We start from the raw sequence: 22,729 nt of genomic DNA, 5'->3' as shown, positions 1-22,729 counted from the left end.
AGGAAGTGGGAGTCAGCAGAACATCTCGGCACCAATTTGCTTCTCAGACATGGCTGGCACTTGATTAGCTCCAAATGCACTTCACTCCCTCGCATGGAGCCTGGGCAGCTTTCGGGGGCACCTGCAACCCAGCTCTTCATCTACTCTGAATGTATTTGGTAATTTATTGGCTCAATTTGAGCAGAAAAAGGCAGCTTTGCAGGTCTCGCTTTCTTCCCAGGCTGATGCAGAAGCACAAAGTGCTGCTAGTGGAGGGGGACTGCTGGCTTCAGGAGGGGGGAACGATGAAAACCTCTGATAAGCAGGGGCACTGATTTCACATGCTGAGAGCTGATTCAATTAGTTATGCAATGATTGCTCTGAAATTACAAATCCACTCATGACAGAGAGAGCTGCTTCACTGCCTTTTTCTGGCTGGTATAAATAGTTTGTATTTTAAATTGAATTTAAAACACTGTGCGTCACGCTGCTGCTAAAATCGGAGCTGCTGTTTGAGTGCTGAGAGAGTGGAAAAAGAAATATAAGGTGCATTACTACCTTTGGAAAGTAAAAAGAAGTGACCATACAGGTGACTTGAGTCACAGATGGAAAAATGCAGCCACGTGCCAGTTATCTGGACCTGCTTCCTAATTCCCTGGAAATTATTCTGGCAGTATTTGCATAAATGGCAGCTCCTGGCTTGCTCAGGGAGCTCTGAAGAGCATCTCAGCAGCAGCAGAGCTGAAGGAGAAGGGGCAGGCAGGGCCACTGGGATCAGAGGGAAGAGCTGGGAGCCAGGGAGGCGGTCACTGTAAATTACCTTCACCTTTAGAAAGGCACATCTGGGCAGCAATGCCGGGATGAGGGGCTGTGTTCCCGAGCCCTTCAGGCAGCAGCTGCCACGGCTGTGATGGGATTAATCCCAGCGCAGCCCAGTTTATGCTGCATCACACAGCTGGGACTGAGAGGCCAACTCTTATTTAGCTGTCACAGCCATCAGATGGGACCCCAGGCTCCTTTTCAAGCTCACGCAGGAGCCATCTCAAGCAAAGCTGGGAGTTAGTGCACGGCTGGAAGCGGCAGCACCCACCGGGCCCCGCGGCGATATTTCAGGAACAATTAATTAGTTCCGGTTCTGGTTCTATTCCTTGAACAACTAATTAGTTCTGGCTTGGTTCTAATTTTCTAATTTTAGTCATTTCGAGCTAATATTAGCACTCTATCGACCCACAGCTACGCAGCTGCCTTAATGGCTTTATAAAATCATGAGCCGACGAGTTATTATGTACTGTGTGATGGATGCAAAATGCTTCCAGCATCCTCCATGGCCGTGTGTGGGACAGAGCAGGGCTGAAATCAGCAGCTTCCCAAGAGGTTGCACCCATTCCTGGTGTGCTGTTTGCCCTCCCAGCTGTGGCAAGCACTGTGCTGACCATGGGCAGCACTGGGTACAAAAGTCCCATGTCAGGGCTGTGTGTCCTGGAAAGGAGGGAGAGGAGCATTTTTCTTCTTTTCTTCCAACTCCAAGTTTGGCAATGCAGTTAATGCAAAGTTTCCTGACTTACCCAAGGGTCAAAGCAATAGAAAAAAATTCCTTTTCCAAAGCTCCCAGCACTCTGCTTTCACTTTAGGATACTTGGTGAGGGCTGCAAGTAATTTTTTTAATGTTTCCCCCAATGCTCGTTATTGAAATAAATCAACGAGCGGATGTGGCTGCAAAGCCGGGGATGCTCTTGGGTCCCATGTTCTGCCTTTGGCAGGCCATTCTGGGGGCAGGCTCAGCTGGCTGATGTTCCCAGGGAATTGCTTCCTTCTAGACGTAAATTTGGGGCTGATTTCCACATAACCGATCCAAGACATTTCCCCAACCACTCGGGCAAGTGCGTAAACAAAAATGAAAGCACCAGCACACATCCCCAGTGCCTGCCCTGATGGAAAATGGAAATGCTCTGAGTTTCCTTTTCTTTTTTTTTTTTTTAGGCAGGCAAACCATGAGCCACCTCAAGAAAGGCCACAAATAACCATTCAAAAAGCAATTTCATCTCACGAAGCTGCCTCCGCAGTGATCAACGGGAAATGCTCTTTCCAGCTCTGTGTGCATGGCAGACCATGGCCTCTCATTAATATTTAGTATTTGTTTGAAGGAAATTGATTCTTTTTGTCTGCCATCCAGGGAAGCTGCCTTCTGAACATGCTACATTTTAATTGCTCAGTCCCAGCTCTGAATTAGAGCCTTTGTGCTGTTTCATGTGATTCCATTTCTATATCTGGCTCGCCCCAGAGGTGGGCAACGAAACCAGATAGCCCAAAGGCTCGGGACAAAGGGACACCTTGCATCTCGATGCAAATCAGTCATTTTATGTCCTCACATTGCCCCATCACCATGGTATCCAAAGAAAAACGTGCAGGGACTGGTGAATTTAGCCTTGTGGCACTCCTGGGAGGCTGGGATGAATTAGCAGCTCCTTTCAAATCAAGGGAAACTGAGGCACAGGAGGACTGAGGTGAGTGTCTGCCTTCGAGCTCTCCAGGGAGCAGGGTAGAGGGGCTGTGTCTACATCCTGCAAAATCCCATCATCCAACTGGGGAGATGCTTTGCACATTTCTTGGGATGCCCTTGCCCTGGACAAACTGTTTGCATGAAAATATTCGGTGTACAAGTCAGGGCTGGAGAAAAGGCAGTGAACAGGATGCCCATCTCACAGTATTTGACAGCATGAAGGATTTTTTCCCCAACCCATGGGGTCTAGGAAGCCTGCTGAGAGGTCCATAATTTAGAAATTCCATGAAAAGTCCAGAGGAAGAACAATGAGCTCTCCAGGATATATCTGAGCCCCAGCCCCAAGAGGATGTAAATTCATAGGGCAAACCCTGGATATATATGGGTGATCCAGCCATTTCTCCTTCAGTCTGACCTCTCCTAGGCCAGCCACGGGGTAAGTTCTCCTGTGGGGTGCTAGGGCAGGAGAAACCCTGCTTCTGGGCTTAGGTGGATCCATGTGAACATCTCCCACTGGGAAAGACATGCCCCAGCTGGCTCCTGACCTGCTGAAAGAGCACGAAACCTGATATTACCCTTATTTCACCCACAGAGACCAGAGGCATCGACCTGCTCCTGTTACGAAAAATCCATTTTTCCCTTTCTGAATCCCTGTAATCCCTCATTAAAGCATAAGGACATTCTCTGCCCTCTGTCACTGCTTGGATGCTGGAAAACAACCCTGCTCACAGCCATTACATTTATCTAAAGATAAGGAGGAAAAAGATAGACCTGAGCACCCAGGCTCTGGTTGTGGTGCTCCCAGGAGCACCAGGCAAGGAAGCAGAGCTGGCTGGAATGGAAATGCAAGCACTGGGGCTGGCTGACCTTTGCCAAATGCCAGAGGAGCCAGCCTTTCTGACTGTCCCAAGTGGCTGTGGAGGAAATGAGTATGGCCTGACCTTATCCCTCCTAACTCAGTGCTCGAGCCCTGCTGCAGCCAGCAGGATTCAGTGCAGACAGCCCAGCACCAGGTGAACACTGTGGCCAGGCTGAAAGCCTGCATCACTTCGGCTGAGTGTGTCCCTCCTAGGTGAGAAAAATTCAGTTTCCAGGAGGTTGCAAAGCTTAGGAGAGACAGGAGGGGAAACTGCAGGGCTGTTCCTGGGGGGGGGATCGGGCATGGCTGCCCCACAGGATGTGTGGGGGCTGTTCCTGCAGCTCACCAGGACAGCACTGAGCCCCTGGCACAGGAATGGCACCACTCGAGGCTGGCATGTGCCCATGTGCAGCCACATCAGCCCACTCCAGCATCAGGCACAGGCTTTCCAAAGGCATGTGCAGAAAATGCCCCGGGGACCTGCGTGCCACTGGCAGCAGGAACATGATTAGCAGGAGCTCTGGGCAGCGAAGGCAGGAGAAAAAGAACAGAACAAACCACGGTTTTAATTTGTACAAGCTGGTAATTATAGTTGCTATCTGTCTGAAATCTCTATTGAGTTTATTTAAATATGTTCTCCGTGAAGGCCATTCAGACAGGAATTATCAAGGTGTTGCAGCAGAGGAGATAATGCCATGCAGTTTTCAACAGATCAAGGGCTGATTAGGAGGAATTAATTAGCTGCTTAAACAGTCCTTGACTCGCTGCAGCAATTAGCCGTCACCTCCCTGCAGTCACGTTCCTGGCGCAGCAGTGCCACTGATACAAAGCACAAAACTCCTTCCCTGTGTGCTGGTGTGAGCACCAGGCCAGCCCTGGGTGGGCACATGGCCCTGGGAAGGGGCCCTGAACCCACACGGGCTCCAAAGCCACCCCTGAGCAGGGCCTGGCAGGGTGAGCTGGGCTGTGGGGACTCCTGTGTGCCCACTGCAGTGCCCATCGCTGGTCGGTGATTCCCAACACGGGGCAGACACCCGGTGTCTTCCCTCCTCCAGCCTCAGGAATTCCCAATCCACCACCTCTTCTGTGCTATGAACCACCAGTTCTCAGCTGCACTCCTCCACTGATCATCCAGCAGCCTTTATCCCACGTGCCATCACCTGCTGTCCCTTTGGTGGGGTGGGAGCATCACCCCTCACCTCTGCAAGCACTAAACCGTGGAAAGCTGACACTGCAGAGCTGGAGGCTGAGCCACCCCCACTGGACACTGCCCAGGAGGAGAAGCTGGCACTTGGGGTGACCAGGAGACCACCATGAGGCTCTGAGCCCCTCTTGCCAGCACAGTGCCTTGCAGGAGCTGGTTACAGCTGCCAAGCTCCTGCCAGCATCCCAGTGGGCTCTACTTTGCTCAGCTGCTTCCTGCCTGCACTAGGAAAAAACTGTGGCAGCTTTGGACTACCTGATGCAGAGACTGAGTTACTTCTCTGAAGGTTTCTCAACTCTCCACTACAGAGAGCCATGAGATGGTAATGCAGCCTGAAAGCTTTTTAGCAAATGATTAAAGCCTTGTGAAGTTCCCCTACCAAGTACTGGAGTAGTTGCTTCGAGTTCCTGCAATTAAAACACTGAACTGATATGAGGAGAGACAAGCACCATCTTAATGGTTTCATGTGAGCTGTGAGGCAAACCAGGCTGAGGACTGTGTCCATAGAGCTGGTAAAGGCTTTTTCATGGTAATATCCCAAGAAAAGATGCATCCAGAGATGGTTTGATGGCAAGCAACAGGTGCTGGGGACAGCAGGTGACAGAGAGTGGCAGAGACTCCAGCACAGCCTGCAGGTTCCAAGCATCCTTGTTTGAGGGCTGGCAAGTGTCCCAAGAGATGGGGACTCATCCAGGTCTCCCCAGCAAGCTGTACCAGTTAAATTTTTCCCCTTTCCCATCCCCTCATTGGTGTGATGGCAGTGGCAGTTGTCAGTGAGCCACAGCTGAGCAGCACAGCTCAACTCCTCCATGTCTGCCAAGAGCTTTCAGTTTGGAAAGGAAGGCGTCGATTTGACGCAAGGAAGATTTTTCCATTGCCTTTCACTGGCTCTGGATGGGGGGATTGTTGTTTATTCCAGCCAAAAGAAACAGGAGAGGGATTTTGGAGAGAGAGGGAGATGTGTGGCCTGGCTGTGCAAGGACACTGAGGTGAGGAACAGCCAGCTGGAACACTGGGGCTGCACACCCAGGTGACAAAGAGCTGCACAGAGGGGAAAAAACACGTTTGCAGGCTCTCACAGTAGAACATGGGGTTTGGAACACACAAAGGACTCCAAAAAAGGAGAACATCCAAGTGCTGAAGAAGAGAACTACCTAGAAGCAGAGAGCAGGGTGGGCTGCTCTCCAAAACCAAAAAGGTGCAGTGACATTAGACAGCATGACAAACTCTCACTGCCTACTGTGCCCATTACCCAAACCAGCAAGTTAAGAGGATGAAACATAAGCTAGAGTGCCTCTTCTAATGACTTTTTCCTCGTGAATGCTGCCAGTGAGGAGGTCAACAGGGTCCAGTCTGAGCACTTTGACACAGGGAGAAGAGTAAAGCAACGCCACTTCTTCAGAAGTGGAAGGATACTGAAGTAACCCAGCCTGCCTCCACCACGTTCAGCCTAAAAAAACAACTCTTCCTGCACCCATGCCTAGAGAAAGTAATTGGACCGAAACAGCACAGGTCACCTCAGCTAACAGCCTTGAGTTGGGGAAACAAAACAAGCCTGCAGGTAAACAGATAAGGGTTTCATAAAGACTAGGTACGCTTTACCTCAGAGTTATCCCTCCAGATTACCTCCATATGAGCCTTTACCTTGAATCCACTCATGATAAAGAGTGAGATAAAAAATTTCATTTCTCTAATAGTGTTTATGTGATTTGTCAAAGTAGGATCTCATTAGCTCGCTGCAATGAAAACAAGCCCTTGCTTAGTGTATGCCAAGGCAGCCTGAGTCCATCGATGTTCCATGAGCCACATCCTCTCCTCTTCAATAAAAACAAAAATGACACAGAATATGGGCTGTATTTGCTAGCAATTTCCAACACAAAATCTGAACAGTTTCTTCTCAAAGCAAAGAGCTCATGATTTATGTCCAAAGAGCTGGAAGCTGAAGGCAGGTGATTTCAATAACCCAGAACGAGCTGTGTTAATTAATTCTGAGAGTGGGCATGGGGAGTCCTTATGATCAGCTTCCTGAGAGTGAAGGGGAAGGGAGATGTGCTCCCACCACAGGGAATCAGGCTACACAGCCCAGCCCGACTTTCCCAGCCAGCAAATCCCACGGAAAAACTATTTGTGAAATAATGATTTCTCCAGAGCACAGCACGGGATGGGGAAGGGCCTTTCCAGTCCCAGCCTGGGACGTGGAAGGGATGGACCAACAGTGGGAGGGACACGGGCTGCATGGGGAGCAGCTGGGACACACCCAGCTCTTCTAAACCATGAATGCAACCAGATAAAATAATCTCCTGAGATCAGGGAAAGGCAGAAGCTGGCCCTACACAAATATGTGGGGCTCTGCAGGAGCTCAGAGGGAAGGTAAGTGCTGCCAGATGAGCATCTCGTGAGCAGGACGGTGAAGCATTTTGCCGGATTTCTTTTCATCTTGCATGCCCAGATGACTTGGCTCACATTCAGTTTCCCACTGCACACAGTCCCCATCCAGAAAAACCACAAGCCTTGTATTTTCACACGTTTCTCTGAAGCTCAGAGTGTTTTCCTTGGGGCAAACAGATTGGAAACAGGCAGCCCATAGCAGGCACTTTCATAAACAAACCAGAAGCAAAGGTGTGTGCCAGTCTCTTGAGTGACTGAGAACATTCTGCCCACCTCACATCCTGTATTTGCATGGGGTTTTTTTTCCTGTTGCTCGTACTCATGCAGCCCTAAATAAAGCAAAGCTGAGGAAGTGCCTGAAGTGTTCTACACAGCTGCTTTCACCGAAACAGGCTGTCTACCCAACAGACCCATTTTCAAACAAAGCGATCCAACAATAGCACTGACGATGTTTGAACTGGCACAGATTTAGGAAGACAAGCTCTTTGCTGCACCACACTGTCAGCAAGCACTCAGTACAAATGCCACGTTACCAGATAAACATCTCTTCTTTTTTTTTTTCAGACTCCCCTTTTACTTTCGTGCCTCCGTTTGTTGCATTATTTCCAAATGAGGCCCTGGATCCCAAAGGATCACAGTGCTGAGGTCAAGTCCCTCTGAATTCACTTCAGTACCTTGGGTTTGGTTTTAAATGTGGGGATAAAGCTTTATCTGCATCACCAAGCATCTATTCCACTCTTCAAAGCTTTCCAACACTGCTGCAAACCTCTAGTTCCAATTGCAATCACTGTTGCCAAGAAGGTCAGCCTGATTAAAAAACAATTATTCTAGGTGCAGTGGAAATGGTCAATCTTCAGCCTGCATGTGCTATGTAAGAAATATCCTGATCCTGAACTGAAACAAACCTCCACAGGCTCCAGGTAAAAGGAGATTGAGGTCACCTAACAACTGACATTACGTGCAGCCTTTGATTCATTGCAAAGAGACTGTGTAAAGCTATACTGGACCTGTCAGCTAAATCAGGTGTTACTTTCTCTCCTGTATGACCTGTATTTAATTGCAGATACAGGTTCAGGTACCACTGTGAGCAGCCAGTGTCCCCAGCCAGCCCAACCTACAGATGTTATGCTGTCTGCAGCTGAAATCTGGGGCTGGATGCTGCAATATTTCAATTCAGGCAATTACTCAAGGAGCTGTGGCCCATGGGAGTGAAAATACTCTGGCTCTGTTGTCTTTAAAGATTAAATCAGAAGCTCCAATTCACCCACTGTATGAGTAAGAAGGAGGTGGCAGGAGAGAAGGGCATGGACAAAGGCTGTGGGTGACAGCAAGCAGCAGCCTCTCGAGACACAAACACAGCAGCACACAAGCACCTGGCCCCACATGGAGGAAGATAAAGCATCCAAGCCATCCCAGCACTGCCTGGATCCTGTTTTTGATGTGAAGGTTTTCAGGCCTGGGTATCATCTTTGCAGTTTGCTCTCGTTAATAGGTTTGCTTGGATTCCAGCTCAGCCCAGCTCATTAGCCACACTGCCGAATCCCACACTAATTCTGCCTCCCTTCTACTGCTACAGATAAATAATAAAATTGCCTCCACGCAGGGGTTGTTTTCTTCCTCTCTCCCCCTAATGCAGGTCTGGTAGCATCTCATGTATCTGTTAATGAAGTCCATAATATCCAGAGTTTCTCAGCAAGTAAAAATTACAATCATTAGCCCGTGAGTGATGAAAGACAAAAACACCATTTCTGCCCGGGCTGGCAGTAACAGTACAGCAAGTACACGTCCTGGAGAGCTGAGCCTTGCTCTCCTGTTATATGGTACCCAATGTTCTTCATTAGCACCTCTCTCTAATAGAGCAAGGCAGCGTCCTGCAGCAGGTCACAATTACACACAACAATTAATTCAGGGAGAAACAATGACAGGCACTGCAGAAGAACACTTTGCAGCGGGGTGGTAAAATGATGAAGTGGAAGAGGAATAGGAACATTTTAAAACCCTGCCTGAAACCAAAAATAAGTGGAGGCACAAGTGACAGCATGGTAGAGGAGGCATGGCTGGTTTCCTTGTACACAACTTCGTAGTTTTTAACAGAAAAGAAACACCACAATCACTCATTTGGTCACAATACCCAGTGACCAGGACCAGCAGGCTCAGACCAGGACTTCTTGTGCTATTTGCAAACAACACACAAAGCCGACTCAGCTTCTCCCAGAGCTGCAGCCTCTCTCTTGCTGCCCTTTTGTGAAATTAGGGTTTAATTCCCTGGAGTAAGTCTGCTAATAAGGAGTCCCAACACACCCATCCTCTGGACAGCGTGTACCCGCTCATCGTTCCCCCAGGAGCTGTGATGGGAGGGGGACAGGGAAAGGGGGAGAAAATAATAAATCCACCTCAGAGAGCACAAAATCCAAGAGAAATCCAATACTCCTTCACAGAGGAGTGAGAGGTTGTTGGAATAGAGGTACTGGTTGCACTGGCCATGCTCAGCAAAGCACTGATTTCGTCTGGAAGGGCCTCCTGTCCTCTCCCAGCTGGACAGATCATGTTCCACGCTCCGTGTTAAGCCTCCCCTGGGAACATTTCCCACTGAGGACACGCATGTTTGCGTTGCTGCCATCGTGGCAGCAGCAATAGAGAGGGACAATGTGATCTTTATGTAACACAGGTTCTGTTCCCCTCTGCCCGGGGATGAGATGTTCAACGCATGGGCACAACCAGTAATAACAACCTGAAGGGTTAAATGCAATCACCAGACCCCTCAGCTTTGTTGTGTCAGCACTGGGTTTCCTCTGGGTGTGGATGGGTGTGCCCCACAGTATTTGCTCAACTGTTCAATGCAAGAAAAGTAACCCAAAAGCAGAGTGAACACTCAGCCATCCTTAGATCCTGTGACCTGCATCCCAGGGGAGCTCTTTCTCCCTCCTGCAGCCTCAAAGCCCAGTGCTGGGATACAGATACCAGCCAGTGCTCAAAGATTCTCACAGCCTTTTGCTCCACAAATTTCTACTAGAGGACTGCACAGAGGTGGAGGAGAGAGAAGCTGAGAAAGTCCTTCTAGATATGGATCTACTCACATCCACACCAGTGCCCAAAGCTAAATGGATACAGGAAAAAAAGTAATGCTCCTCTGTTGGGCAATGCACTCGTTTTGGCTTCTGAGTACATCAGTCTCTGGAAAATGACTGTACAACAAAATCTCAGAATGAAACTAATTCAACGCTGCTCTCCAGCCTTGGGAATGAAATGAGTAAGTCTGCAGTCATTACAACAATGTCCTGGTAAAAATAAACAGGAAAGGGCACTCAGTAGGAACGCTTCATAGTTAAAAATACAGTATCTCATCTGAGGTCATTCAGTTTTTTATAGGAACAGGCATGTGTGCCTCAAAGTGATCAGATTTAGTATTACTTCCTGTTACGGATGGACAATCACAGACAGATGGACAAGGTTCTCTTCCCCAGTCCAAAAGCCCATCTGGGATGATGCAGATTGAGCATCTGCTATTGGGCTGACAGCTCTGAGGGAAGAGGCAGGAATTAGAACACCTGACTACACGGGGGGATTTGGGATCTGTCTTCACTCAACAAGACTGACCAGGAGGATGACCAACCTCTTCCATCTAAAAGGTGCAAAGATGTTCAAGACAGAGGTGGTCACACTGAGCAGGAGGCAGGCACAGAGATGATGCTGGACAAAGGACAGGAGGCAAGAAAAGTGAGCAGAAGAAGTACTGTAAAGGATCATAAAAGCTGCATGCACACTTTCCTTCACAGAAAATGTCTTTGTGCTTTTATGGCAAGGAGCTGATACAATTACAGCTTCTTTTATAAGCGAAGCAGAAACCAGATAATGAGCAAACCTCCCACCACACAAAGGAGGTGACGAAGATGTTCTGGGAGCCCTGACGGTCAGGCTTCCCTGCAACAGCCAAAAGCATAGGTTTTAGCAATTTTCTATCTCCATTTCACCCTCTTCAGGGCTGTGAGCTGTTCATAGCCTTTTTCTTTCCCAAAGTATAAAAAGGATCACACCAAAAATGTGCCTCACAGATAGCAGGTGAAAACCCTTCAGCCAGACAAAGCAGAGCTTGCACATGCAGACCTGCAGAATGAGCCCACGGCTGCATCATCCCCGGTCTGGGGGAGTAGAAAGAGGGAACCAAAAAAGGTTTCACAAAGAAAAAAAACAAGTAAGATATTGTCCAAACCAGGTGAGTTTGTACTTCACCACAGAGGTTCATGATTTCAATAAAACATGGGAAAGTCAGGAGTTCCCACCAGTCTTCCTGTCCTTGACCTCAACCTCCACTGGACAAGCAGGGCAGTGTGATGAAGCTGTGTGCAGGTATAAAAGCCTGGAGCTTCCAGCTTTTCTGGAAACCAAATTAACTTCCTAAGAAAGTTGTCCCTCATTCCTGCACGGGAGCAAGCACAGAAGTTTAGATGGCTTGGTAGGGAAACTTCAGGCAGCAGCTCCACAGCCTTTCCCCCGGGTTGAGGTCACCCTCCAAAACCAAAATTCCCTGTTCTGTTCAGTCAGTGCAGTGCTGCTCCCATCCCTCTGCCATATATCAACCAACCCAGGCACACTTGTGTCCATAGCTCATGTCCTCCATCAATGAACTACATCAGCACCAGACTCCAAAAATAGTTTTCCCTTGGGTTTGGGTACAGGGGTTTTAAAGCTTTGTCAGGATCCCTTAGGAAGGGGAACGTAAGGGGGCTGATGCAGGCAGGCATCCTGGGAGGCTGCACATACTTGTTTGCTTTAACTAAGATGAGGCTCCTAATATTTACAAGGAACCCATGTCCAACAAGCACTGCTGTGATCAGGCTGCTGAAGGATCTGGTGCCACACTCAGGAGAGCAGGGATGTGGGATGCTCCTGCCAAGAACCATTTCCAGTTGTACATGTCACTGTGGTCATTAGAGAGGTGGAAAACACATGGAGAGTTTTGCTTTCGTGATTTAATAATCTACTTTCTTACCCATTTGCTGCTGCCACGTGAGCAATTGGACATGTGTCCCTTCGGAGTTCATCCAGGGGGGAAAAAATAGGGAAAATGAGGTGGCATTTTCTTTGGGGTGCCACCAGCCTGCCACAAACCACAGTCAGCACCCCACCATGAAACCCCAAGGCCTCCCTCCCCACCATGAGTCTCCAGACATGCAGAAGGTGCAACTGCATTGTGATGGAAGTGCAGCAGAGGGGTTTACAGAAATAAACTCCCAAGAGCACTCAGCACACACTGTGTGTCTGCATTTCTCCATCAAAACAGCCTATTTTGGGAGATCACATCCTTCTGGGAACTGGGCAGGCTTCTGCTAAACAGTCTGTGCCACGGCACAGCTGGAATACACCCGGCTCATGTCTGTGATTGTGGCAGGATCCTGCCCAGCCCCTGGATCACTGACATTCTGGGGGTGCCAGTGAGTTTCTCCCCTCGGGGCTCCAGCAGTTCCCAGTCCCCAGACTATGCACCAACACTGCCAAAGCCCAGTGGAGCTGCCTCTTCCACGCCTCCCAGTCTGGGTACATAAAACTACTTTATTTTTTTGCTTCCAGCTGCACCTTTTCCCTCGTCCCGTGAGACACAGGTGGTCACAGACTTGCTGTTTCATGAGCAGCACCTCATCAGCACGTGAGGAGGCTTAGCAGCAGGATGGCAGGAGAGGGATGGAGTGAGATGGAGAAGAAAGGGCCTCTTCCAGCTTCCAGGGTCTACAGATAATCCTCTGATCCATATGGAAACAAGACTCTTGGCTTAAATTTTTTTTTCATCTTTTGTGTGTGTGCTGACTTACTCCAGCAGAGCTGCCAGCAGCCTGCAGTTTATTTTTAAAATAATAAACAAGAGAAGTCCAGTATATACAACAAAGACCCTGGGTTTCCAGTGAAGCATTCTGCAGATGCTAAAAAAAGGAGGTTGCTTATCGGGTCAGCTGTGAGGTGAGAGGCAGATTCTGACCTTGGTTTTGAGAAATGCTGAGCAGGCACGTTGCACACCAGCTGGATCCCAAATTCACTCTAGGAACAGGCACAGAAATGGCTCACCTTCCCAAGCACAGCCTGCCTTGGCAGGTACCTGTGCACAGTGGGTGGGCAGCTGCTGGAATGACTGCCACCACCTCACCCAGAGCCCTGAGACCGTGTCCAGCTCCACACACAGACAAAGCATCTCAGCTCACGGCTGCCTGGCCAGCCTGGGCTCCACAATGCCCGCACCACAAGCAGCTCAGCCTGCAGGGACATCATAAAAATACACTGCACAGCTTCTTCAAGAGGACTTAGATGAAAACACCACCACGTCCAGCTGTGAGGCTGTGGGAAGCAGTGCTGGGACCAAGGATGTGGCTCTCCCTCAAGGTGACAGCGCTCCTAATTGTGCCACTCCAGCCGGCACGCCGGAGGCTGCGACCCAGTTTTGGTGCTTGTTATGTGGTTCACAGCGGTGCCAACATGCTGGAAAATCTAAATTTAGGAGATAAACAGGCCTGGTGTTACACACCCGGGCAGGACTGACTCTGTTACGAGAGCTGGAGAATCAATGCCATCCACTTCCACGTGTTACAGCGGCGCTGCAAAGCCCTCGCTGCCGGAGTGAAAGCGTTACCAAGTCACTTGGAATAAAATTGCCACTAAATGCTATTTGGGAAATGGGAAAAAAAAAAAAAAAAGGCAAATCCTCACTCTTTCTCAGCTATTGTAGGAAATGAAAACGGCTATTGCTGCCTGGTAGAGAGTCCAATTATGAATAATGTGCGTTCTCTCCCTGCACAAAGGATGAAAGGCATCAGAGCTGGTGGTGACATTTTAAGACCGGAGATGTAAGAGCGGATCTGAGCCTCGTTGCAAGCCCAGCTTTACCCCAATAAAGAAACACTTTCTGCAGTCAATTGCCTTGCAGCGTAGCTTGAAGCCCCGCTATTGATCTAGCATCTGTTATAAGCAGATAATCATCGCCACTGTGCCATGGTTTCTATGATGGGGTCTAAAAGCACTTTCCAGAAGCTGGTTGAGGGCTGTTTTCTGCTCTCCCCTGTGGCTGCAGGAAGGCTGAGGTTTGTGGGGGAGCCCACAAAAGTCTTGTAGGTTGACAGAATTTGAAGGCCAGAAAAAAAAAATTGAATCACCCCAACTCATTCATCTCCTGATTCCTGTAAACTTCAGGTAACTGCGGTGCACTCTCTGCAAGGCTCTGCTGCCATCCCAGCCCTCACACAGTTATTTTATACCCTGCAATTTCCTTTCCCCAGCGAGGTGCTGACACGCCACCATCAAGCCACAGCTCAATCCTTTCCTTCTTTAAGACAGGCAGCAAGAGCTGCTGAAATCTCCCAGCATCAGGCTTTTTTCTCCTGTCCCCAAAAGGTTTCTCAGACTTTGGCTCACTGAGGTTTGAATCCTGACAACTCCTGAGCTCCCATCTACTTCCCAGCAGCATGGGGATGTTTTGGGCCAGGCACCTTCCTCTGGGTTTAGCAAGAAGTGGTCAGAGGTAGGTGAAATCAGACTGCCAGTGCCTGCCATCTCCCCCCTCCCTTCCAGTGCAAGCACTTCTTACCCACTAGGCAGATTCCTCCAGTCTCCAAAGAAGGAGAAAAAGATGGGAAATTAAAAATAAATGAACCAAGAGATACACATCCATCAGGAGCCAAGCGTTGTCAGCCCAGGTCCCTGTGCAACTACTTCTTTAATCAAAACCTCATGCAGCTTAAATGCTTGACAGAAGTCTAGAACGGAGATCGTGTTACCCTCAATAGGAAAAGCTGCAACCTTGAAGAAAAAAAATCACTGTCTGATGGGGTCTATTTTCCTTAAAATCATGCTGAATTATGCAAGCCTGTTTCTAGCTGTGACATTTGAGGTTTCACCCTGCAGATTCCTGTGAGACACACGGGTGTCTCAAGGGGGTGACCAGAGGTGATGGGAGGAGTGAGCTCTGGGCCGCCAGCTGAAGATGAGCCATTTCTAAATCGGTCCATGACGCCAGACCTAAATTTTTAAGAGGCTCAAATCAAGAAAAGATTGCTGATGGATGCACTCCCCACTTAAAACTCACTTGCGTGGTGATGGACGTCAGACTATTGGCCTCATGGCTATGCCTGGCTGCTACTGAGAGTGACAGAAACCTTCCAGCTTTCTAGAAAGTCCTCCTGTGCCAAGGCTCAGCCAGCTCTTTAAAGCCTCCTGCATGCAGGTTATCTGCCTCTCTTGGCTTGAAAATGTTTGTCCCTGAGGAGTTTTTATTTAATGCCTTCCTTAGTTACCAAGGGATGAGAAGTTTCTCCCATCGTTCTGCGGCTTTCCAAACACAGATGGGATTTATTGAAGTTCTTGCTGCTCTGGCCTCATTAACGTTTATGGCACAGCTCCAGAGATGTGCCTGCTCCTTGCTGGGTGCCTCTCTACAGCCCCATGGTGGCTCAGGTCTCCTGGCTGCACTGAACATCCTTGGGGAGTTTTAAGTGATTTCATTCCCAAAATGGCTCTGCTGCTTCCTTTTGAGACCTCACCTGCACCCTGTCTCCTGTGGGACCACAGCTTCCAGCAGCTTCTCTCATAACAGACACAGTGGGTGGGAAAGCAGAGACAGCACGAGCAGCAGAGAGGGAATAATATGGGAAAAACTAGAGAATAGTGCAGGAAAACATTCAGGCTGTGCCACGGCCTATATAACCTGTCCAGGGACAGGCAGGATTTTAACTGGCATGAAGGGAATGGAAGCAGAAGAGGGGTGCAAGCCCAGGGTTTGGTGAGGAAATGCAGCAGGTGGGCCTGGGGAGACATTGCTGGTACCTGCCTGCACATGCCTGCAGGGAGGAAGGTGGGAATTGTGAGTCCTGAGGCCTTCTGGAAGAGTTTTTCTCCCCTGTAGAGAACAGGAGGGAGCATCAGCACAGCCCAGCTGGAGTCTGCAAATTGCCCCATTTAGGCTCTGGTCCTCAAATTGCTCTTACCCAAAGTACATCCATCATGCTGACAAGCATCACGTTTTTCTCTGGAGGCCACACTCCTTCACAGCCTCCAGAGTTTGTGCTTCATCCCCAAACTCTACAGGTTTTGTCCCAGAGACGTGGCTGGTGCTCACCAGGTCACCTTGCTATGATCAAGGCTTTGGGATGTGCCTGTCCATGATCCAAGCACTGCATGGAGCCGGGGTTTCCCCACCACATATTTATTCAGCGGCACTGCAGAGCAAGGACAACCCGACGCCAAACTTTGGAAGAGGCAGACCTGGCTGGAGTTCAGCAGAAACAGGGAATTAAGATACAGAACTAAATCAATACATCCTCACCCAATTTATATCCAAATCAGAAATTTCATGCACAGGAGGGATTTTGAACAGCGTCCCACATTAGTTATCGAGCAGAGAGAGCAAAGAGTGCTTGGCACTGTGCAGAATTCCAGTCTTTGCACTGAAGCTCTTGGAAACCCAGAGTAATTCAGATGCAGAAGCAATCTCAGCTGCTAGGAAGAAACTCAAACAGCCAAGGACAGAGACAGTCTGTGCAGGGAAGTAGGGAAAGAAAGAAGAGCTGCTAGCTGGGTGCAGGGAGGGGACAATGATCACATGGATAAAAGGATGGGGAGGAGGTAAATGAAGCAGGTCAGGGAAAATCCAAGGACAGCAAGGGCCACTCTTGCTGAAATGTACCCGACAGAGGGGGCTTGTTTAGGGACCCCCAGAGACTCCTTGCAAGAGCCTTCCATCATTGCTTGGTGCGAGCCACACACTGGGACTGAAAACACCAGGGAGATGCTCGGGGGCTTGGGCACAGCAAGGACAGAGGCACATGGACTGCAAGATCCACCCGGCCCATTCCAGCCGGGGAAACACGGAATGCCTCACTCAGAGCTTTCCCCAACACCCAGCTCAGGCTGTTCACTCAAACTCCTGCTCCCAGGCACAACCCTGCACGTCTGGCTTGGAGTGCCACCTGCTGCCAACCTTGCTCTCCAGTCCCTGCGAAGGGACGACAGCAGCGCAGAGCAACAAACCTTCTGCTCTTCCATCGGCTTTCCCTGTCTTTAACAGCAGCCAAACTCCTGCTCCAAAAAGCAACGCTATTTCCCAAGCTGCAGGCGTCCCACGAGTTGCAGGCATAGCAGCAGATGCTAATAAAGTACTTTTTTCTTCGCCTTTCATGCAGTTTCTCGCTGGAGCCAGCCTCTCCCCCCAGAGACCACATCCTGAATCTTCTTGTTCATTGATTCTTTATGCTAAATGATGACTCCGCAGTCGAAATAATGTGGCATATTCCAGCTCGCATTTCAGACACCGTGAGACTTTTTAATAACGAGTTGCATGAAAAATTAGGGAGGCTGCAACAAAGAGCTCCAACAGAGGTTTCCAAAGTGACTCACAGCCAGTAGAGCCTCCCTTTTCCAAAGCCCAGCGTGAGACAATCTCAAGAGCCCCCGCACTCAGAGAGAGAGGAGTCCTCCCCCTCTGGAAAAATAAGGCCTTTTAAAGGAGAATTCTCCAGGGAGAGAATCCCTACAGGGAGGTTTGGCAGGCAGATTTGGGAATCATGGCTGAGATGACATCCCATTCCCAGGAGTGCTTGCAGGGATGTTTCACCCCGTGCCTCAGCTGTGCTGCTGAGGGTGCTGCAGGGTAGGAGTCACCTCGTCCTGCAGCCAGCCTGGGTTTCCTGCTTGGCACGTTGGCTCTGGAATGCTCCAGAACTGGGCTAGCAATGATTCCTGCTAGTTTTGCAAGGAGGCAGCAAATCCCAACAGAAACAGGCAGTGGAGGTTTCTCCAGCCTTGGTTCCCAAAACACTGTGGCACCCACAGCCAGAGCAAACATCACCCATGCACAGGTATCCTGCTCCTCCTAGGCTTGCTGCCAACCCTGCAGTTCTCTGCCAGGCTTTGCAGCACGATGGAGGAGGAATTTTTTCAGGCCAACTTTTGGCTGACTGTTTTTGCTTCCTGCCATCCACACAAACAGCTGCCAACGTATTTCAAGGGGAAGCAGCAGGCAACATATCCAGTGCAGCCACCCTGATGGGGATTAATGCCATTCATGCTCAGTCCCAGCAGTGAGCAGTGCCGGGTTGCTGGGTGGGACATGTGGCTGAAGGATGGGTTTGATTCCTCTGCTCCCTCTCCCAAACTCAGCTCCCAATTCCGTCTGTATCCTGCTTCCACCTTCAGCTCCTCTATGACAGCCCTCACAGTCCCCCCCAGCCCCAGGAGCTGCAGCTCAGTTCCCTGCTCACCCACTCCTAAGGTCTAATTGAGCACAGTTCCCCCCATCCTGCCCAGCAGATTTCTCAAGAGAGGTTCTTCCTCCCAAAGGAAGCTGGGAAAGGAAGGCTGAGTGTAAAGGAGCAGCTGGCACAAAGGCAGCTCTTACCACATTCCAGAAGAGAGGGTTGAAGGCGATTGAGAGCACAGCCACAATGAAGCCAGTGTCGGTCACATCCACGTAGCCAAAGAGCCGCGCCATGGCTGCCACATCCACCTGTGGGAGAAGGGATGGCACGTTCCCACTGAGCTCAAAACAAACCCACCAGCTGTCCCAAGGGTAGACGAACCTTTCACTATGCCTAAGCAATGTGTTGTTACAGCTTCCAAAGTGCTGTCAGGATGCAAAGCCCAGAAGAAGGATGGGGGTTTCTCCAAGCTGTCCCCCCAAACCTCAGGGGCACTGGGCTCTCTGGGAGCCCCACACTCAGAGTCTGTGAAAAGCACACAGGCTCAGAGGTGACACTGCTGCTCTGAGGATGAGTACCAGTCCTCAGCTGCCAACTCATGAGTGTTTTAGGAGAGGGAGCACCGTTCCATAGCAACTCGGGATACAGGACTGTCCCAGGGATGCCGGACTGCATAGAACCCCCTAGCAATGAACTGTGTCAGCTTCAAACCTGTCTCCCATAAAGTCAGTGATGCAAACCCCCTCCACAGCAAGGGGGAATGCATTTGCACTGGAAGGAGCTGCAAAAGTATTTCCTGTCTTAATATCAACAACAAAAAACCTTTAAAACTCGCTGTTCATCTTTTAGGAAAGAGAGATTTTTTCCCAAGACGGCTCCCTGACATTGTCAGCATTTTTACATGCAGTAAGCCATGCTGCTTCTCCCTCCTCACTCCCTCTCCCTGTGCTGGTATTTGGATGAAAAACAGCCAGTATCTTTTTGAAAACAAAAAACAAAATAGCCCAGCCCAAGCCCAGCCCTCACTTGAAATAAAACCAAGACAACATTGAGACATGGAAGGTTTTTGCCTCCCCAACACAGCTGTGTTTGCAAGTCCTTTGGATGCTAGGGGACAGGCACAGCTCAAAAAGGTATCACCTTCACCTCACCTGTCTGGGAGAGAAATTCCCACTGGTTCCTCACAGGCTCTTGGAAAGAACCAGAACCACAGTGTCATTCGTGGTAAGGGGCTGGTAAACCCAACACCTCTCCTAGCCCAGAGAAAAGGCTGTGGGAACAGTTCCCATCTGGCCCAGGGCACATCCAGTCGCTCCAAGTGCCTCCTGCCCAGCCATGACTGCCCAAGGTGCAAAGTGCAGGAGCAAAGATCATACAGCCCTGGGGAAAGGGGGGATCCTCAGAGGGGTCCACAGCAGCCCTCAAACCACCGCTGCCCCAGATCCTCCAGGCTCCTTCATCCGAGCCGTGGGGACACGGGTGCTGGCAAAGAACAATGGGAACAGCCCCCATGGCCTGATCCAGATCCACCTCCCCCTATTCCCACCCTCCACAGCCTCTCCTCCCCTCCCTTCTCCCCAGAGCAGCCCTTCCCCACCAGACCTCATCCCTCCAAACTCAATCCATAACCTAAGCAGCTGCTGGCACCGGGGCCGAACTGTCTAATCCCGCTTCAATTGCAATCCCGTGGGACCAGGACAGCTTCTTTCCTCTCGTTTTGTACGGTGCTGAGCACAGTGCTAGCACGGGCTGAACAAAAGCTTCTTGACCTACTAACTCCTGGCAGGCACCATCGTTAACATTGCACTCACCTTCTTTTCTCCTGCTCAACAACCAAATTCGCGGCTGCCAGCGGGAGGCAGATTGGCCTGTGCCTGGCGTGTGCTTTTCGGGATAAAAGGGGAGCCCTAATGGGATGAGCTGTCTCTGCGAGCCGCTGGGACAGCCACGTAACAGGCACAGAACATTCAACTTTGCCCTCTCCTCCACGGTGGGGGGATCAATGACCGTGGCAAGCGGTGCCCGTTTGATCACAGCCCCGAAGTCAGGGAGGGTGGGAACAGCATGGGCAGCTGGGTGAGAGCTGTAAGGACACCCAGGTGACAGCTGCACGGGCACCTGGGTGAGACAGAATTGGGCACACGGGTGAGAGCTGTGCAGGCATTTGGGGGACAGCAATACAGGCACCTAGATGAGAGCTGCACGGGCACACGGGTGAGAGATAAATAAGTAATAAAGGCACCTAGATGAGAGCTGCACGGGCACACGGGTGAGAGATAAATGAGCAATAAAGGCACCTACATGAGAGCTGCATGGGCACTTAAACAAGAACTGCAGAGGCACCCGGGTGAGCCGGTGGCAGCACCCCAGGGCATTCCTCGCAGAGCCGGTGCAGCCCCTGCCTCCTGCTCAGACCGTGCCGTCCCAGCTGGGGCGGAACCGGGCTGGGGAGGGCGGTGGGTGCACCTGGGGAACCGGGCACCGAGCATCCCGAGGCCTGCTGCACCTGTGGGCACAACCCGGGGGCGATTCCCAGCGGATCTACCGAGCCCCGCGGCGGCACCGGAGGGGTGGGAGATCCATCCCCGGGTTCCCTCTCGCTGCCCCAGGCCGGGCCCTCCCCGGGGCCGCCCTCCCGCCCGCTCCCGGCCCGCCGGTACCTGGCCGTAGTCCAGGCCGCCCAGCCCCTCGCAGCACTCCCGCGGGAAGCGCCGGGCCCCGCCCGCCGCCGCCTCCCGCCGCCCCGCGCCCGGCCCGGGCCGCCCCGCCATGGCCGGGTGCCCCCGCCGCGCCCCCGGCCCGGGCCGAGGCCGAGCCCGCCGTGGCGCTGCCGGGAGCCGCGGTCCCGCCTCCCCGGGAGGAGCCGGGCCTGGAGCAGCGCCGGGCCCGCGGCCTGAGGGCCGGGACAGCGCTGAGCTCGCTGTCGGCCCGGCCGCGTCCGCTGTGGGTGCGTGATGGGGCCGGGCCGCGGCGGAACGGAGAGCGGCCCCACGGCCGGGGCTGGAGTTCGGCCGGGGCTGGAGTTCGCCCGGAGCCCCCGGGGCCGCACCGGGAGCTGGAGACGGCCCTGGTGGGAGAGGGAGCGAGACCCGAGTGGGCACCGCTGCTGCGGGGGCAGAGACGGGCGCTGCCAGCCCCCGTCTGTCCCCTGTCTTGTCCCCTGACAACCCCTGCCCGTTCCCTGCCAACTCCGTGCCTGCCCCTTGCCTGATCCCTGACCATTCACTTTCACCCAGAGAAACTCTTGAGTGGCTGCCCCATCCCTGGAAGTGTTCCAGGCCAGGCTGGACTGGGCTTGGAGCAACCTGGCCTAGTGCAATGTTTTGCAGCCCGTGGCTGCTGGTGGAATGAGATGATCTTCAAGGTCCCTTCCAACCAAAACCGTTCTATGATTCCATGGCTCTGTGATCCCTGCCCATCTCCTGCCCTGTCCCGGTTCAGTGCTCACACCAGGGCCAGGAGCTGGGAAACAGCTGCAGCGGCTCCCTGGCACAGGAAATTAAATGTTGCTTGACCAATATTACTCATTCAAGGGCAAAATGTAAAGCCACCGAGTCTAAATGTATTTTAAGGACAATTCACTTCAGCCTTCTCCCTTCAGCCAGTGCAGTATATTTTAGTTTTATTGCTGTTACTATTACTACTCGTGTTATTTTTCTTCTTCAGTCATCTCTAGGATGTTTCTGGTTGATGCACCTCATGGGCTGCAGTCCTGGAACAGTCTGGAAAATAGGGTTAATATTATCCTTGTAGACCCCTGAGGGTCTCTGCTTTTGCAGATCCTGCTTTGCAAGGAAATAAATTCTCTTCTAAAAGGAAATTGCTGTGAATGAGATGCAAGAGTCCCTCCCAGAGATTTCACAGGAGCAGGGAAGGGACAGGATATCCGAGTACTCGTGTCCTGGCAGGCACCGAAAGTATGCATGAGTGATGGCTCACTTCAAGCCCTCCCATGAAAACAGCATCTTTGGAGGATACACTTCAGCAAACCCCAGGGATCCCAGTTTGGCTCCATGGGAAGCCAGCCTTCCTTAGTTCTGCTGTTCCAAACCCCTCGGTGCACCAGCACATCCCCACCTGCACCATCAGCTCCAGCACACGGGGTGCTCACACAGGAGCACATTCACAGTACAAACCGGGCTGGTTTGGGGTGAGGCACACACCGAGGCACTGTGGGTGGGAGCAGCGTTCCCCATGGATGATCTCCAGCTGCTTCCAGCCTCTTCTCCCCCGCGCTGGGTAATTTTGCTGTGCCAAGCGTGTAATTATTGCCTCTGCCATCTCCCGGGCTGGGCCGCTGGAGCAGGTGGGAGGATGTTTGTTCTGAGTCCCACTAGCTGGGTGCCAGGAGCAGCAGGAAGGGTGATGGGATGCAGTGAGGGAAGTGATGGTGGCTGGGAGGTGTGAGATGCTAACATCCCTCTCCAGGAGGAATTAGCAGGGAGAAACCTCCAAACTGTCCTCCCGGCTGCAAGGGGAGAGTGTCCTGGTGATGCCAGCCAGGGAAGGACAAGGATGTTGTGGCACAGTGGCTGAGGGATGGATGGTGAGGAGGTGCAGAGGGATGAACTGTCTCACTGGCTCCTCATTCAAGGCCAGCAGAGCTGGGCTGTTGTGGAAACATCTGT

The 22,729-nt window shown here is 51.3% G+C and overlaps 1 protein-coding gene across 4 annotated transcripts in view; it reads right to left on the bottom strand.

Annotated features, from left to right (window-relative positions):
* Positions 1–21,017, bottom strand: part of PEMT (phosphatidylethanolamine N-methyltransferase) — a 41,808-nt gene extending 20,791 nt beyond the window's left edge. The window contains exons 1-2 of one of the 4 annotated variants that reach the window (XM_014871057.2): positions 20,762–21,017; positions 18,302–18,409 (exon numbers count right to left, since the gene is read on the bottom strand). In XM_014871057.2, the coding sequence (XP_014726543.2) occupies positions 18,302–18,409; positions 20,762–20,872 (219 nt within the window). In that variant the 5' untranslated portion in view covers positions 20,873–21,017. Of the gene's footprint in view, positions 1–18,301; positions 18,410–18,482; positions 18,629–19,252; positions 19,599–19,912; positions 20,112–20,761 lie in introns of those variants that run through there. The other 3 variants (XM_014871067.2, XM_014871076.2, XM_088174263.1) reach the window with 3 other exon arrangements.
* Positions 21,018–22,729: the final 1,712 nt, after the last annotated feature.

The sequence above is a fragment of the Sturnus vulgaris genome, chromosome 16 (genome assembly GCF_052056855.1).
Source record: "Sturnus vulgaris isolate bStuVul1 chromosome 16, bStuVul1.hap1, whole genome shotgun sequence".
NCBI lineage: Eukaryota > Metazoa > Chordata > Aves > Passeriformes > Sturnidae > Sturnus > Sturnus vulgaris.
The sequence above is the reverse complement of the archived record's forward strand: the minus strand, read 5'-3'. Positions and strand labels throughout refer to the sequence as shown.